This window comes from Melanotaenia boesemani, chromosome 4 (genome assembly GCF_017639745.1).
Source record: "Melanotaenia boesemani isolate fMelBoe1 chromosome 4, fMelBoe1.pri, whole genome shotgun sequence".
NCBI lineage: Eukaryota > Metazoa > Chordata > Actinopteri > Atheriniformes > Melanotaeniidae > Melanotaenia > Melanotaenia boesemani.
Window position 1 is genome coordinate 39,568,446 of NC_055685.1, and position 15,590 is coordinate 39,584,035.

At 41.8% G+C, this 15,590-nt stretch overlaps 1 protein-coding gene across 2 annotated transcripts; it reads left to right on the plus strand.

Moving 5' to 3' along the window:
• The first annotated feature begins 2,663 nt into the window (after nt 1–2,663).
• LOC121638257 (ras-related protein ORAB-1) lies at nt 2,664–13,809 on the plus strand. 2 transcript variants are annotated; one of them, XM_041982920.1, is made up of 6 exons: nt 2,664–2,863; nt 7,512–7,584; nt 7,662–7,757; nt 7,843–7,938; nt 9,865–9,996; nt 12,769–13,809. In XM_041982920.1, exons 1-6 carry the CDS (start codon nt 2,850–2,852, stop codon nt 12,964–12,966), a joined length of 609 nt encoding a protein of 202 aa, XP_041838854.1. In that variant the 5' UTR covers nt 2,664–2,849; the 3' UTR covers nt 12,967–13,809. The 2 variants fall into 2 exon arrangements, with proteins under 2 accessions (XP_041838854.1, XP_041838853.1); XM_041982919.1 differs by lacking the exon at nt 2,664–2,863 and having other exon boundaries at nt 7,474–7,584.
• The last annotated feature ends 1,781 nt before the right edge of the window (nt 13,810–15,590 follow it).

Genomic DNA, 15,590 nt, shown 5'->3' on the forward strand with positions numbered 1-15,590 from the left:
ACACTGGTTTAAATCTTATTTAGAGAACAGGAAGTACTTTGTGTCAATAGGTAATTTTACATCTGAGCAGACAAGAATTACATGTGGAGCTCCCCAAGGTTCCATCCTGGGGCCTCTTTTGTTTAACATCTACATGCTCCCACTGGCACAGGTCATAAAGAACAACATTAGTTACCATAGCTACGCAGATGACACACAGGTATACATTACAATGTCACCAGGAGACTGAGGCCCTGTACAGGCTCTTGGTAAATGTATTGAGATTAATGACTGGATGTGTCTGAACTTTCTGCAGTTAAACAAAAACTAAACTGAGTTGATGGTTTTTGGAGCCAAAGAGAAACGATTAAATGTCACCACAGAACTTCAGTCTATACACCTAAAAACCACCAATCAGGTCCGAAATCTGGGTCTAGTGATGGGCCTGGACCTAAAAACCACCAACCAGGCCAGAAATCTGGGTCTTGTGATGGACTCAGACCTAAAAACCACAAACCAGAACAGAAATCTGGGTCTAGTGATGGGCCTGGACATAAAAAACCACCAACCAGACCAGAAATCTGGGTCTAGTGATGGGCCTGGACATAAAAAACCACCAACCAGACCAGAAATCTGGGTCTTGTGATGGACTCAGACCTAAAAACCACAAACCAGACCAGAAATCTGGGTCTAGTGATGGACTCGGACCTAAAAACCACCAACCAGTCCAGAAATCTGGGTCTAATGATGGACTCAGACCTAAATACGACCAACCAGACCAGAAATCTGGGTCTAGTGATGGACTCGGACCTAAAAACCACCAACCGGGCCAGAAATCTGGGTCTAGTGATGGACTCGGACCTAAAAACCACCAACCGGGCCAGAAATCTGGGTCTAGTGATGGACTCGGACCTAAAAACCACCAACCGGGCCAGAAGTCTGGGTCTAGTGATGGACTCAGACCTAAATACGACCAACCAGACCAGAAATCTGGGTCTAGTGATGGACTTGGACCTAAAAAACCACCAACCGGGCCAGAAATCTGGGTCTAGTGATGGACTCGGACCTAAAAACCACCAACCGGGCCAGAAATCTGGGTCTAGTGATGGACTCGGACCTAAAAACCACCAACCGGGCCAGAAATCTGGGTCTAGTGATGGACTCAGACCTAAATACGACCAACCAGACCAGAAATCTGGGTCTAGTGATGGACTCGGACCTAAAAAACCACCAACCGGGCCAGAAATCTGGGTCTAGTGCTGGACTCGGACCTAAAAACCAACAAACCGGGCCAGAAATCTGGGTCTAGTGATGGACTCAGACCTAAATACGACCAACCAGACCAGAAATCTGGGTCTAGTGATGGACTTAGACTTAAAAACCACCAACCAGGCCAGAAATCTGGGTGTAACCTAAACCTAAACTTTGGGAAACACATGAAGGGAACCACAACGTCAGTCTACTATCAGCTTAAGGACATATCAAGGGTAAAAGATCTGATGTGTCAGCAGGACCTGGAAAAACTAGTCCAGCTTCCATCTTTAGTCGGCTTGATTATTGTAACAGTGTTTTTACAGGTTCTACCTAAAACATCAGTCAGACACCTGCAGCTGATCCAGAACTCTGCTGCTCCAGTCCTCACTAAGACCAAGAAAGTGGACCACATCAGTCCAGCTCTGAGGTCTTTACACTGGCTGCCGGTCTGTCAGAGGATAGACTTTAAAGTTCTGCTGCTGGTCTAGAAAGCTCTGAATGGTTTAGGACCAACATACATCAGAGACCTCTTGACCCAGTATGAACCTACCAGAACCCTCAGGTCATCTGGATCCAGGTTCTTATCAGTTCCAGAGTCAGAACCAGACATGGAGAAGCTGCATTCAGCTCTTAAAGTACTACATCAAAAACTGAATGGTCAGCATTAAAATAAGAAAACTTTATGTCACAATAAATATTCAAAAAAATATATTTAGTCTCATATTATTGCAATAAGGACAACAAATAAAGAAGGATACAGAAAACAAACAAACCCACTTTTTATAAAAGCATGCACATTGAAATTTATGGACTTGGTCCAAATTAAAACAGAGTAAATAATGTACAAAGCATGAAATAATCGATTACAAAAAATGTCCATAGAATGTTCACAGAAAGGGAAGGAGGCTATAATCTGAGCGGAGAGAGCAATTTTAAAAAAAACAAAAAGTAAGAACAACAATGAAAAGTATGTGCACATCATGCTATGGGGTGACACTTCGGAACAGTCTGGAACAAAACATAAAGCAAATCACAAACAAATATATTTAAAAGAGGTATAAAAAATCATATATATATATATTGGATGTAGCAAATGTTTATTGATATAGATATTTAGGCTGTATACATATTAATTTTGATAATAATGTGGTATATGGATATTACATAGTACATAGATATATATAAACCATAATGAGTAAAAGGGGGTGGGATATCCAAGAACAGTGTATACTTCTTCCGACTCCTTTTTCAAACCGCTTTATATTATCATTTGATGATGCAATAATAACAATAATTATAATTATTAATATTTATTTATTTGTTTATGGTTATTTTCTTTTGTATATAGTTTCTTTATTTGTTCATTCAAACTACATTACCCATGATTCCCATAGCCTGTCATTTCCGGGTAGCTTGTAGTCAGACAGCCATATTTGATTCGATTACACTGTTCTGGCTGCGACAACCAGTTTAGCCTGTTCTTGGCGAAAAAAAAAAACCAAAAAACAAAAAAAACTCACGGTGTCTTTTCTTGACTCTGAGGCCAGTTAAAGATTCATCGGTGACAACCTTCAGCAGCATTCACAGCAACGATAGATTACATCCAGTAGTCAGCCATGAATCCTGAATAGTAAGTACCATTTCGGTGTGGATTATGACAGGTCCGGTTGAACTGTCAGTTCTGCCGGGGAGATGCTGCTAAGCTAACGTCAGCTAGCCGGGCGGACCGGCAGGCTGAATACAAAATGAATGTCAGCTGCTTTGTCGTCGGTGCTCGGTTACAGAGCTGTACGCAGCATCTGCCGAGACCGATATCCTCACCAAACCCACTTCAGTCAACATATTCCGATCAACAAAACGTCGAGGAAATGAGAGAATTGCCCTCGTTTTGTTCGCTATGTTTGTCAGCTCACTTTAGCTAACTAGAACTAGCAGCTAGCATGCTAACAATTAGCAGCTACTCTGACGGTTTGGTTATTTAGCTGGTTTAGTTATACTGACAGTTGGTGGTTACTTTGCGTTACCGACACACGGGCTCAGTTCTGCTGACAGACTGCAGCTTTTGGGTGAAAACACAAGCCAAACCGAGTTGTTGTGGGCCGAGTCGGGCCGGGCCGTGACTGAACCCTGCAAAAAGGAAGTTGGTTTGGTAATAACTGTAACTTCACTGCGTGACTTCAACCAAAGAGTAGCTCTGTCATGGATCATTCTTTATCCAGTGATTCAACGATTATTGACGCTTTAAAAAGTCTAGATAAATAAAGAAAAAGTGTCTCGAGACCCGGTGTTAACCACAGAACCAACAAGGTTCTGTCTGTGCAGGATAAGAAACCAAAACTCCAGTCTGTGTAAGAACATCTGGACCAAACATAAAAGATTAAACAAACGTAGGTGAAAAATAGACTGAGACGTTTTATAAGTTAGTGAATAAATGTAAATAAGAACAATAAAGAGGTTTCGGAACAAATAAAGGTTAATCTGAGTATCTGTTTTTCATTAACCATTAAAAAACAAAGCCATGATTTGTACAAATATTATGAGATAAATTAAAATGATTAGGTATTTGAATATTTCTAATATATGTATCTGGCTGGAACGATATAGGACATACAACAAATCAGCATCTAAGTTTCTAAAACAAAAAGTTCTGTCACTAGTGAATTTATTTATTTCCACGAAACTGTTCTTAGACAAGTCAGATGTTCATTTCTAATTAATCTTTTTGGTACTTAAAATACAAGGTAATTTGTATCTGCAAGCACATAATGAAGTAATTTCACCTGATGTAACCCTCAAACCTCCAGCAGGTCTCTGAGCTCCACCTCCTCCACCACCAGGAGCGGTGGTGTGTAGCTCTGTGGGGTAAATGTGATGGATATTTTACCCTTTAGCTGATCTACAGAAGATTTCCAGGCATTTCTATCCCATCCAGGAGGTTTACAATCCAGCCACTAAATGTAGTTTTATTCAGAGACTCTATCTGGTAAATCCACAATGATCCATGATAACAGCATTATTTATCACATTTCACCATAAAAACATCACCATCACTACTATGTTGCTAAGAGACCTCTATTTAGACCTGGACATGATGATGAAGCCACTTCCTGTCAGACTTTCCACCAATCAGAGAGTTTAGATTGACGGTAACGTCCAATCAGGAGCAGCCAAAGATCAACCAGTGAGCAGAAAGTTCTATGTGTGTGTGAAAAGAAGAAAAATAATGCTCCTCTATGGCTGGAATAAAGCCAAGAAGACGTTTCTGATGCACGGTGGCGCCACAAAGCAGCTGAGCTGGAGTTGGTTTAGTGAGGATAGCAGGTAAATAGTAGCAGGAATAACTGGAAATGAGGAAAAAGTGGAAACATGGAAATAGTTTCTGTTGTGTGTTTGTTTCAATAACAATATTTTTTCTCCTGAAAGCCAAGACTTGAGAGAACGATGAGATGAGAAAAGGTTTGGTCACTGTTGATCTGTGTGTTATTTCTACAAAGTTCTGTTAGTAATAAATTCTGCTTTCTTCTTCTGGTCGACCTTTATGCTGCTATATCTATTCATACATTCATTTTACATCATTTTAGCTCTCCTGCACATCCGGAAGAAGCTTGAAGTCAAGGCGTGTGCAGCTTGTTGTCTAGCTAGTTTACAAGCATTAAGCGATAGATTAAAATATCGGCCGATATGTGGATTTTTCCTGATAAACTTGACAAATTAATGAAATTTAGGGGTATTTTATTCAGGCAGAGTAGCCCTAAAGCAGGCCAAGATGGCGAAGACACGCAGGTTATGGAAAGAATACGAAAGAGTACAAATCACTGCAGCTGGTTAACAGAAGCTCACATGTTAAAGTGGACATGATAAAGTGGATATTTTACACTCTGAACGTGAACGAGTCTGTTAGAACACAGAGCCAGCAGCTGGTTTACACACTGGTCTATCAGCTGGACGATGATGTGCTTTTCTTTTCTTTGCTAAACCTACAGAACCTGCTGGAAACAGAAATTAATTTAAGCCTCTCAAATTCAGCTTTTCAAGGTTGTGTGTGTGTGTAGGTCTGTTTCTGTGAGTGTGTGTAACGGACAGTGTGTCAGGGACTCAGGTTCCCTCCTCATGCTGCTCGGCCTGGTTGAGGCTTCTCTTTCTGGGAGGGGGGCAGGGAGGCTACCTGGTCCAGCTGCTCCTGGTTAACCTGCAGGGCTCCAGACTGCGACCAAACGGTCTCTGAGACGGTTTGAGTGAATGTTTCATCTGCTCTACAACGCCGAGGTTATGTTCGGTGTTTTTCTTGTAGGAGTTATAATTTAATTTATTTAGTTCTAACAAACTTCTGTTCCCTCTTCAGCCCCGTAGTTCACAGTAAAAACAAATCAGCTGCTGGTTTGACTCAAACTAACTTTAATACGAGAAATGGAGACGAACACCAACGAAGAAGACGACAGCCAATGTGTGTGTGTGGGCGGGGACAAACGAGCACTGTTATTGGCTAATGTGTGGAAAGAGGCGGGTCTTTGGGGGAATTTATTATTCCTCAGTGTAGCCAGCGTAGCGACTTTGTGGTTGTATTTAGCGAGTTTTCAGACCCTCTAGCGAGTTTTTCTGGTGTTACTGGAGACTTTTGGAGACGGAGGTGAATGAAGGGAGTTTATCTTCCCAACGAGGAGCGGTGCTGTGCAGACCCTCTCATACGAGGCTTGGTCTTCTCGCAGCAGCAGCAGCTGCATTCAGACGACGTTCAGCTCTGTTTCATGACCAGGCTGGAAATGAAACGTAGAAGCTGCTGCTGGAGGATCCTGCTGGTTTACCGTCACAGTAACGTCTGTTAATGAAGAGTGTGGAGGAAATATTTAAAAAGTTCCAGACTCCTAATTAAAAAACAAAATACACTTAAAAACGGAATTAAAAAATAGAGAAAATATTGACACAATTATTATTTTATTTATTTATTCTTTGTTCTAAACATTTTTAGGTTGTCTTTTTATCATTTTCTGTCTTTCCCACTACGGCCCTCTTTATGGCAGCATCCATTACAGCTTTATGTACCAGGCTGATGATGCTGCTTAGCGACTTGTAGGACAGCCAATAGCTGCTGTTCTTACTGAGGAGTGGGAACAGCGGCTGGAGGAGCATCAGGCCCTGAAGCTGTTTATTACCAGGAACTACATGGACCAGTCGTACCATGTCCTGTGGGGGATGATGGGGACAAAGATGCCGTTCTGCTTCAATTACAAAGTGAAAATCAAATCAAATCTGATTTTATTTGATTTTTGATTGATAAGTTCTGTGTTTACTTCTTTTGTATTAGTGCAGCGAGTAAGACGTTTTTTATGTCAACTGCTGCACAAAAAATGTGAATTATAAACACTTTGATTTCTGAATTTATAGGTTGTTTTTATCACTAATACAGTGAAAATGAGAGGAAATGTGAATATTTGCCATGCAAGGAGATTTCAGTGTGCGCCCCTAAATTTTCTGTTTGTACCCCTAAAACTTTAAGTTAGGGACCACCGTGCTCCTCTAAAAAAAGTTAGTCTGGAGTCCTGGGCGTTCCCCTGATATAACGGTTTAAGTTTTAGATCAACCTAGAATTCCCTAGAATTCCATGAAGATGGCGCTCCGCTGTGCAGCAACACTGTAGTACTGAAGCTCCGTCTGCAGGGGGCGCCGAGCAGCTCTCAGCATTAAATCTGTTCTGACATCAGACACCAAGCAGCAATGCTGGCATATATCTTACTGAGGATCCCCTCACTGAGGTCCAGCTGGTGACCAGGGCGTAGTGTCCTTATCCTGACATTCCCAGTCCCAGCTGGTCCCTGGGATCCCAGAACTACTCATTCCTCCTCTTGTGTGAGGGGTGGGGTCTCAGAGTGGGAGGTGCCTGATTTAAAGTCATAAAGGAAATGAAGTAAACTGGAGAGCAGGACGATAGCAGATCATTGCTGACATTTGTTTCACACATGAAGAAAACTGTCGTTTAGAAACCTGGATCAATTTTATCTCATTAATATTCCTCTACTGCTTCATAAATCTTTCTGAAGGTTAATAACTTCTTACTAAAAGCTCTATAGAGGGAATAAATAATGGATTCAGTCCAAATAAAGGGCTTTATAAATTATTATTATTATTGTTATTATCGGGTTTATGATTAATTAGTATTATAAAAACAGATGGTTTAATAATTACAGTAATTAAATATTTTTTGTATATGTATGTGTATATATTTATGTATGTGTGTGTGTATCAGTAGTTATCAGTAAAATGAGCTCTGCGTGTCTCCACAGTGACTACTTATTCAAGCTGCTGCTGATCGGGGACTCTGGTGTCGGAAAGTCTTGTCTCCTCCTCCGGTTCGCAGTAAGTTACAGAACAGCTTCACGTGTCGGCAGCCTGTCACCTGCAGGTATCGCACTCACCTGTCTGTTCCACCTCAGGATGACACGTACACAGAGAGCTACATCAGCACCATCGGTGTGGATTTCAAGATCAGGACCATCGAGCTGGACGGGAAGACCATAAAACTGCAGATCGTAAGTCCAGACGGTGCCCATGAGCCGCTGGTGTGGGCGGAGTCTGTGATGTTTGGGTTTACTGAGCTCTGATTTGCCTCCTCAGTGGGACACGGCCGGTCAGGAGCGGTTCCGCACCATCACGTCCAGTTACTACCGAGGAGCTCACGGCATCATCGTGGTGTACGACGTGACGGATCAGGTGGGCCAAAAAAATACAGAAAATACTCATTACTCATGATGACTGAGCAAAACCGCCAGGTTACCCACAATGCAACACTCAGGAAGCCCCAGCTGATGGCTGGAAACTTTTCAGTGATGTGGTGAACATTTGTTCTGCAGGAAGGATTTTATTCAGATTTGTTCAGAGTATTCCGGCACCGTGCCGGATCTCCGGCTTTTCACTATGATTCAGGAAAAAAAACTTTGTGGTTCAGACTCTGAATTGCAGAAAACGAGTTGAACAATGAACAACGTTAAAGTCGGAAATTACACGTATTCATCTTGGAAAATAAGCAGAACTTGCTGCTGCATGTTTTCAGTGTTCAGCAAATAGTGAGAATATTCCACACTTCGTTTTCTCCGCCGGGTTCAGCTGTAGCCTGAACGTCGTCTCCGGGTGGTCGCTAACGCCGTTAACGTGGAATTTAGTGGTTTGTCAGTAAAACAAAAAGTATCTTTGTCAATAAAACGTTACATTTGGCCCTGAAATGGTTTTTCCTTCCTAAAATATCATTTTTCTTTCGGTGTGTTTTGTTTTTACCAGCCTGTTTCTTCCTTTTAACTGCTTCACATTACGGAGCTTTTCAAAGTAAAATACAATCAAGTTTAAGTTGACACCCAACAATAACCAATATTGTAATACATTTTGTTCTAACACTAAATTTATAAGCTTTTGGGTACTATATTGGGTTGGTTTTTCATCATAGTTTCATTTTATTTATTTATTTATTTATTTATTTATTACATTAAACATAGTGTGTGTGGTCTCAGAAAAAGAGATTTAGTACAACAATAAATCTTCTATAAATATTTCAGGAGTTTGTTATGCACTAAACAGCCCATGATCAGCTATTGAAGCGATTATTCTGAGACCAAATTCCACCTTAAAAGAATAAGAGGTGTGTGTGTGTGTGTGTGTGTGTGTGTGTGTGTGTATGTGTGTGTGTGTGTGTGTGTGTGTAAGGTGCTACTCAGCCAGTAATGTGCACAGTTTAACTCTTGATTGATATCAGACCACTTTAATGTAGATTCTGCATTTCATTAACGAGAACTGTCCTCTACTAAATAAAATAAGTCATGAACATCAGTGGAAATTAAACTTTGTAAATCAACACACACACCATGTCTTTACTGGACTTTACACACTTTCAATAAACAAGCATGAGACAAACATGAAACCTAAACAGTGAAGCAGCAACAAGCCTGGACATCGTTTCTGGTTACAGCACGTCTTCATCTGCAGTTAATAAATCCGTTAAAGCATTTCTCTGTTAATTTACACATACTGTCACGTGACTTGTAGTTTAGTGTATTAAACTGCATTTATTTTGTATTTTTTATAACAGAATTTCATATTGTTTTGAACAAAAACGATGGAAATGTTGTAATTTAAAATTAAAATGTTATTAAAGTCCACCGTTGCTCTGTAACTGTTTTTTTTTTTTTACTAAATTAAATTATTGCTAAATGAATAATTTAAATTATTTAGCCTGACTGAGTTTAACATGTCCTTATATTATTATTCCCTTTACTTTGTAAAATTCACATTTAAACTGTAGCTCATCTTAAGCCCTGCCAAGCACAACGCCACAAGTTGTTTACCTGTAGTGTGTTTGCATCAGATCCCTGCACTGCCGCTCCCCAGAAAAACGTTCAGGCTCTGGATGTTTTTACTTGAAGCCCCGTGACTGTTTTATTTTAACCAGTCTCAATGGTCTGGTTGATGAGGTTAAACTGACACCTGCTGGCAGAAGCTGGTACTTCAGCTGCTTCTCTGGGTGCTTCCAGATTACTGGCTCTGCTATTTTTTAGGCCACTTGTAGGACTGGTTCTCCGAATTTCATTGTAACATCATGCGCAATGACAGTAAAGACCTCCATCTTCTTCTTTGTGGTCTTGTCCTCAGGAATCCTTCAACAACGTCAAGCAGTGGCTTCAGGAGATCGACCGCTATGCCAGCGAGAACGTCAACAAGCTGCTAGTCGGCAACAAGTGCGACCTGACAACGAAGAAGGTCGTGGACTACACCACCGCCAAGGTAGGAAGGTCGCTCTGCATCCACCCATCCATCCACCCACCCATCATCCATCCACCCATCCATCCACCCATCCATCCATCCATCCATCCATCCATCCATCCACCCACCCACCCTCCATCCACCCACTCACCCATCCATCCATCCATCCATCCATCCATCCATCATCCATCCACCAACAAAAATCTGAATTTCAGGCAGAACATTTTACTGTTTCACAATATTTTGTCGTCATATGTTTAACTTTAGAACAGGAGAATTTCCAAAAACATGTAACAAAGCATTAAATAGCTGGGAAGTTAAAATATATAACCTTACAGTCAGTCTATAAATGAATCGTATAAATGAATGATGAATTAAGTAAATATATCTTCTTTTGTACTTCTTGCTGATGTAAATTAGAAGTAAGTTAAACTACAGGTAGAAAAATATGTATGAGGTGTTCGCCTTATATAACCAGCATGAGTGAAGGTAGCTAAACATTATGCAGCCTTCTGATGCCCTTTAATACTAAATTACATTTTCTTTACGCCAATATTTTCTTTGTCATGAAATATATCATGGCATATATCATATATGAACCAAAATAAAAACCAGATATGCTTTTCTCAAATGTCAAAAAGATGTCCTCCTTTATAGAGTTGTATTTTATATATTATGGTCACCATGGTCTGGCACTAACTAACACATAGAAGGTGTGTCCCAGTTCAGGGTCTGCACGCAGACCAGTTCAGGGTCTGCGATTTCTCGGCCATATACGTCATCGCGGTGCGTGAAGTACGTCCCAATTCAACGAAATTTAAAAGGAGCTTTCGAATCCACCCTTCAAGTCCGCACTTCATTTAGCCCCAAACGAAGGCTGCTGGTGATGCATCCTTCACAGCCTCTTTTCTCCCACAATTCATTGCGCACAAGACGGTGGCGAATCAGCAACCAAGCTCAGAAGTCCTATTAATTTTAAATAGTTTTATTTAAAAAAAGTATGCTTTTTTTAACTACACTTTAGTATAAACGTTACAAAACCAAGTACATTTAAAGCATGTTTGTTAAATGGTGACATTAAAATGATAATAATATAATAATATTTGATATTCATGGGCTTTTAAGGGGTTAATGAAGTGTGTACCGGCTGGAAAACAACAGAGCCTCAAACCGTGTTTTTTTTTTTTTTTTACTGTCGGTGTTGCCGCTCCTTGTTCAGCGTCCTCTGAAATGTCCTATGAGTAATTTCAGAGGTTTAAGTGATTCAGCGTCCTGTGTTGTTGCTATGGGAAACTCTTGTTGACTAGGTGGGCTGTCTCATTTTACCAACATTAAGCAAACTTCAAAGTGTGTAGCCTACGGAGGACGCTCTGTAGCCTACGTAGTCTGCGCACTTTGAAGTTTGCTGACCCTGAACTGGGACACACCTAGAGTCGCTGTTACAGCCGCTCACGCTAGTATTTTCTGACAAAGTAAAACTAAGACATGACATCATGACGTGGTGAAGACAGGCTGTAATGTTAATAAAGTTTTCGGTGCTGCAGTGAATAAAACTCCTCCCCTCTGCATCCACATCACTCCTCCTAAAATACGCCTCAACCTGCAGCTGACGTAGTGATGACACTTGTTCTGTACTCAGATATTTTACACACTTACGCTATTTCTGCAGTTACTGGCTACTTAGCTAATGCTATGCTAGGTTGGGATATCAGCGATGTTATTGCTAACATAGACGGGTGTTACGACTGGCCGTTTTTTGGTAATAATTTAACCTCATGATATGTGTGAACTGCCGACATCAGCCGGTTTTTGACGTGCTATTACGGCAACAAGTCAACGTTGCAATGCTCTAACATTTTACATCCTGTTCCGGTGCTTCACACTTCAAAATAAAAGTTCCACTTATAGCAGTTAGCCAAAACATTACAATGGGGAGCACCTTAAGCTAATTTAGCACAACTTTAGCAATGCAGCGTAAATAAAAAGCTAATCGACACAATGAAGCACGCGTCACTCGTCATTACACATGGTAACCAGTTAAACTGAAACTGGAGACATGCCGAGTCATTAATTTCACATTATTATAAACTTACCTGTCGGGAAGCTCCACTCAGCCCACTGCTGTAATGTAACCTGGATGTAGCTACTAGCTACCGCTGCTGAAAGACAGGGGGATGATGGTGGGATTGAATGGAGTCAGAGCTCCATCTAGTGGACAAACACCGCAAGGACATCATTCTGCAGACTCCCGACACGTAACAGCATTTACTGTTTTATGAGAAATTAAGAATAAATTGGTGTGTAATTGGCAAAACAACGGCGGATGTTAGCCATTTTGAAAAGGGCTAATATCAGGCGAATTAATTGGCCTGCTGATTAATTGGTCGGGCCCTAGTAATAATGGTTAATAAGTTAACTGCAAGTTAATTATTAATACATTAATCATTTCTGGCATAAAAGCTATTATGTTATTATTAGTTATTAAATCTGTCTTAGCAGTTATTAACGACCAGTATAGTTAATAACAGGTAGTACATTTAATAATGCTTAACAGCAGGTTATAGCTGCTACTAATTAAGATAAAAGTTAATAATTATGGAAAACGAGGTTAATGATGAATCTAGTTAGGAGTTTATACTGTTAATAGTAAATAATGTGGTATAACAAGTTAATAACTTTTTTAGAACTTAAAGTAATAAAGCGTTGTTACCTCAGGACTAAGCTAGCAGTGATGAGCCTGGTGCTGTTCAGGTCAGCTGAACTTCCATGACACGTCCTCTCTTCCCTCCCCAGGAGTTTGCAGACAACCTGGGGATCCCGTTCCTGGAGACCAGCGCCAAGAGTGCCACCAACGTGGAGCAGGCCTTCATGACCATGGCGGCCGAGATCAAGAAGAGGATGGGCCCCGGGGCCACGGCCGGCGCCTCTGAGAAGTCCAACGTCAAGATCCAGAGCAAGCCGGTCAACACCTCGTCTGGAGGCTGCTGCTGAGAGCCCAAAACAGCCAAGCCCCCCTGCCCCGCCCCCCCCAGCCCATGACCCAGCCCAATGTTACCATGCTCCACAGGAAGGAAGGCCGGAGGAAGACTGAGCAGATCGCCGTGTAACTGTGTGTGCAGATCCAACACCACAGACCCCCCATGAGTCAGCAATAGGATGGTAACCCCCCCACCCCGGCCTCTTTGATTCACACTCATTCTGGAGAAACACATGTAAACAGTTTTTAACCGTGTGTGACGTAAACGAGCTGCTGTTGGCGACGTCGTGCTGCTCTTCGCCGCCGCGCAGAGCAGCACGACCTCCGGCCAACGCCGCCTCCCATGACGCACACGCTCAAACCAGCAGCGTGCACGCTCCAGCTCATCACGCGCTCCTTCGCTCCATCCCACCCACAGTCCACGTGCCTTCACGGCAGGAGATCCACCACATTCAGGCCTTGGCTCCACATTCCTGTTGGTGTAAATATGTGTGTGCGCTCTGCTGGTTCCGTGTGCTGCGTCCGGGGGCGTCGCCACCATCCGGCTCACGATGAATATAAACTGTATATATTTATACATAAATGTAAGAAGTGATTTCAGATCGTGCAGAGAAGCAGTTGAAGCGAATGACATGAAACGTAGGTGGAATTAGAAATCTCAGCACGTGATTGGTGGCTGCGGACGTGACATTTTTGTGGCACAATGTCTACTATTAAAAGAATGAAGGAGATGTTTGATAAGATCTCGTCCCTGTGTTGTTTTTGTCCCTGCAGACTGAAGGAAGTCATTTCTGTTCTCATTTCAAAGAAAACGTTGGTCGAAAAGTGAAATTCATAAAAACTTTTATGACACCAAACAGGTTTTTCTGCTCTCCTTTCTTTACTCTGAAAATGATGCTCATGAAGGTGGAACGGTTTCTAAGCAGTTCTGATCCAGTCGTTCACATGACTGATCACATGACCGCTCAGCTGTTTGTGAGGGGGAATATGGAGATTTCATTGTCATGGAGACCTGAATCTGTAAACACCAAAAATCTGATTTCTGGAGTAATCAGATTATTCCAGTCATTATGTAGACAGCATAATCTGATTATAAGAAATGAGACTGTGTTCCTGCATGTAGACCCGTAGATCTGATTTAATCTTTTACATCTGAGCATGCGCAAAAACCTGGCGCTTCTGTCGGAAGGAAGTCGGACTATAAACGCAGTAAAACTTTAACTTTTAGCAGCTTATTAGCTCCCGCATTAGCAGCTAACGCTAAGGGCAAAAATATATTTGCTTTTAATTATGCACATGTGTGATTATCATGGTTCTTATGTACTTTGCGCGACGGTGGGGCAACATGAAACGCTGGAGAAGAAAAAGGACGAGAGTGGCCTGCCGTTAAGTTTCGGGCCGTACGTAACGTCTGCGATGGCGCTGCTGCTGTTCTTTAAACCGTGATCTCAAAATTGACCAAATGCTAACCTCCTTTATTGTCACCATGTTTTTTCTGTTTGTTTACATGCTACAAACTCGGTAGGTCTGTCTGGTGACTTCTGTTACGCATTGCTGGGAATATGGCTAAAGTTCTGTAATGCGCCCGGATCTAACAGGAGGATTAAAAGAGGACTGAAAAACATACGAAACCAGACAACCAGCTGTGAAAATGCAACCGCACCCCCTCCAAGACCAGGCCAAGTAGCAGCAGCATGAAACCCAGGCAGGGGACCACCCAGGAAGGCCCAAGCAGAGCCCCCGGAGACCAGGGAGGACTGGCTGTAGCAGGAAGAGATGTAGAGCTGTGGTTTTCTTCGTCAGGTACTAAAATTTTCAGAAAACAATAAACCCTCTCATCTATCAGTCACTGTGAATGGAAACTCAGCATGATGGGAGCATGTTCATTTAATCCTTTAACTTCCATTACATAATAAAACTGAAGGCTGCACGGTGGTGTAGCAGTTAGCACTGTGGCCTCACAGCTAGGTCACTGGTTCGATCCTCGGCTGGAACAGCGGCCTTTCTGTGTGGAGTATATGCCTGGGTTCACTCCAGGTTCTTCGGCTTCCTCCCACCATACAAAGACTTTGTAGGTTGACTGGTCTCAATTCTCCCGAGCAGGAGTTGTCTCTTTATGTTGGCCCTGCGATGGACTGGCCACCTGTCCAGGTGTACCTGCCTCTCACCTGCTGATTGCTGGGATAGGCCCCAGCTTCCCTGCATTGGACTGAGGGGTAGGGGAAATGAATAAATAATAAAATTGATAGAAAAAAGTATAAATATGTTATTAATTAGAATTCATTATAAGCTGGAGTTGGTTTAGTGAGGATAGCAGGTAAATAGTAGCAGGAATAACTGGAAATGAGGAAAAAGTGGAAACATGGAAATAGTTTCTGTTGTGTGTTTGTTTCAATAACAATATTTTTCTCCTGAAAGCCAAGACTTGAGAGAATGATGAGATGAGAAAAGGTTTGGTCACTGTTGATCTGTGTGTTATTTCTACAAAGTTCTGTTAGTAATAAATTCTGCTTTCTTCTTCTGGTCGACCTTTATGCTGCTACATCTATTCATACATTCATTTTACATCATTTTACCTCCCAATCAGACAGCTGCTACATACTGGTTTATACTGGGATTAAAAGCTGTTACAGACTGG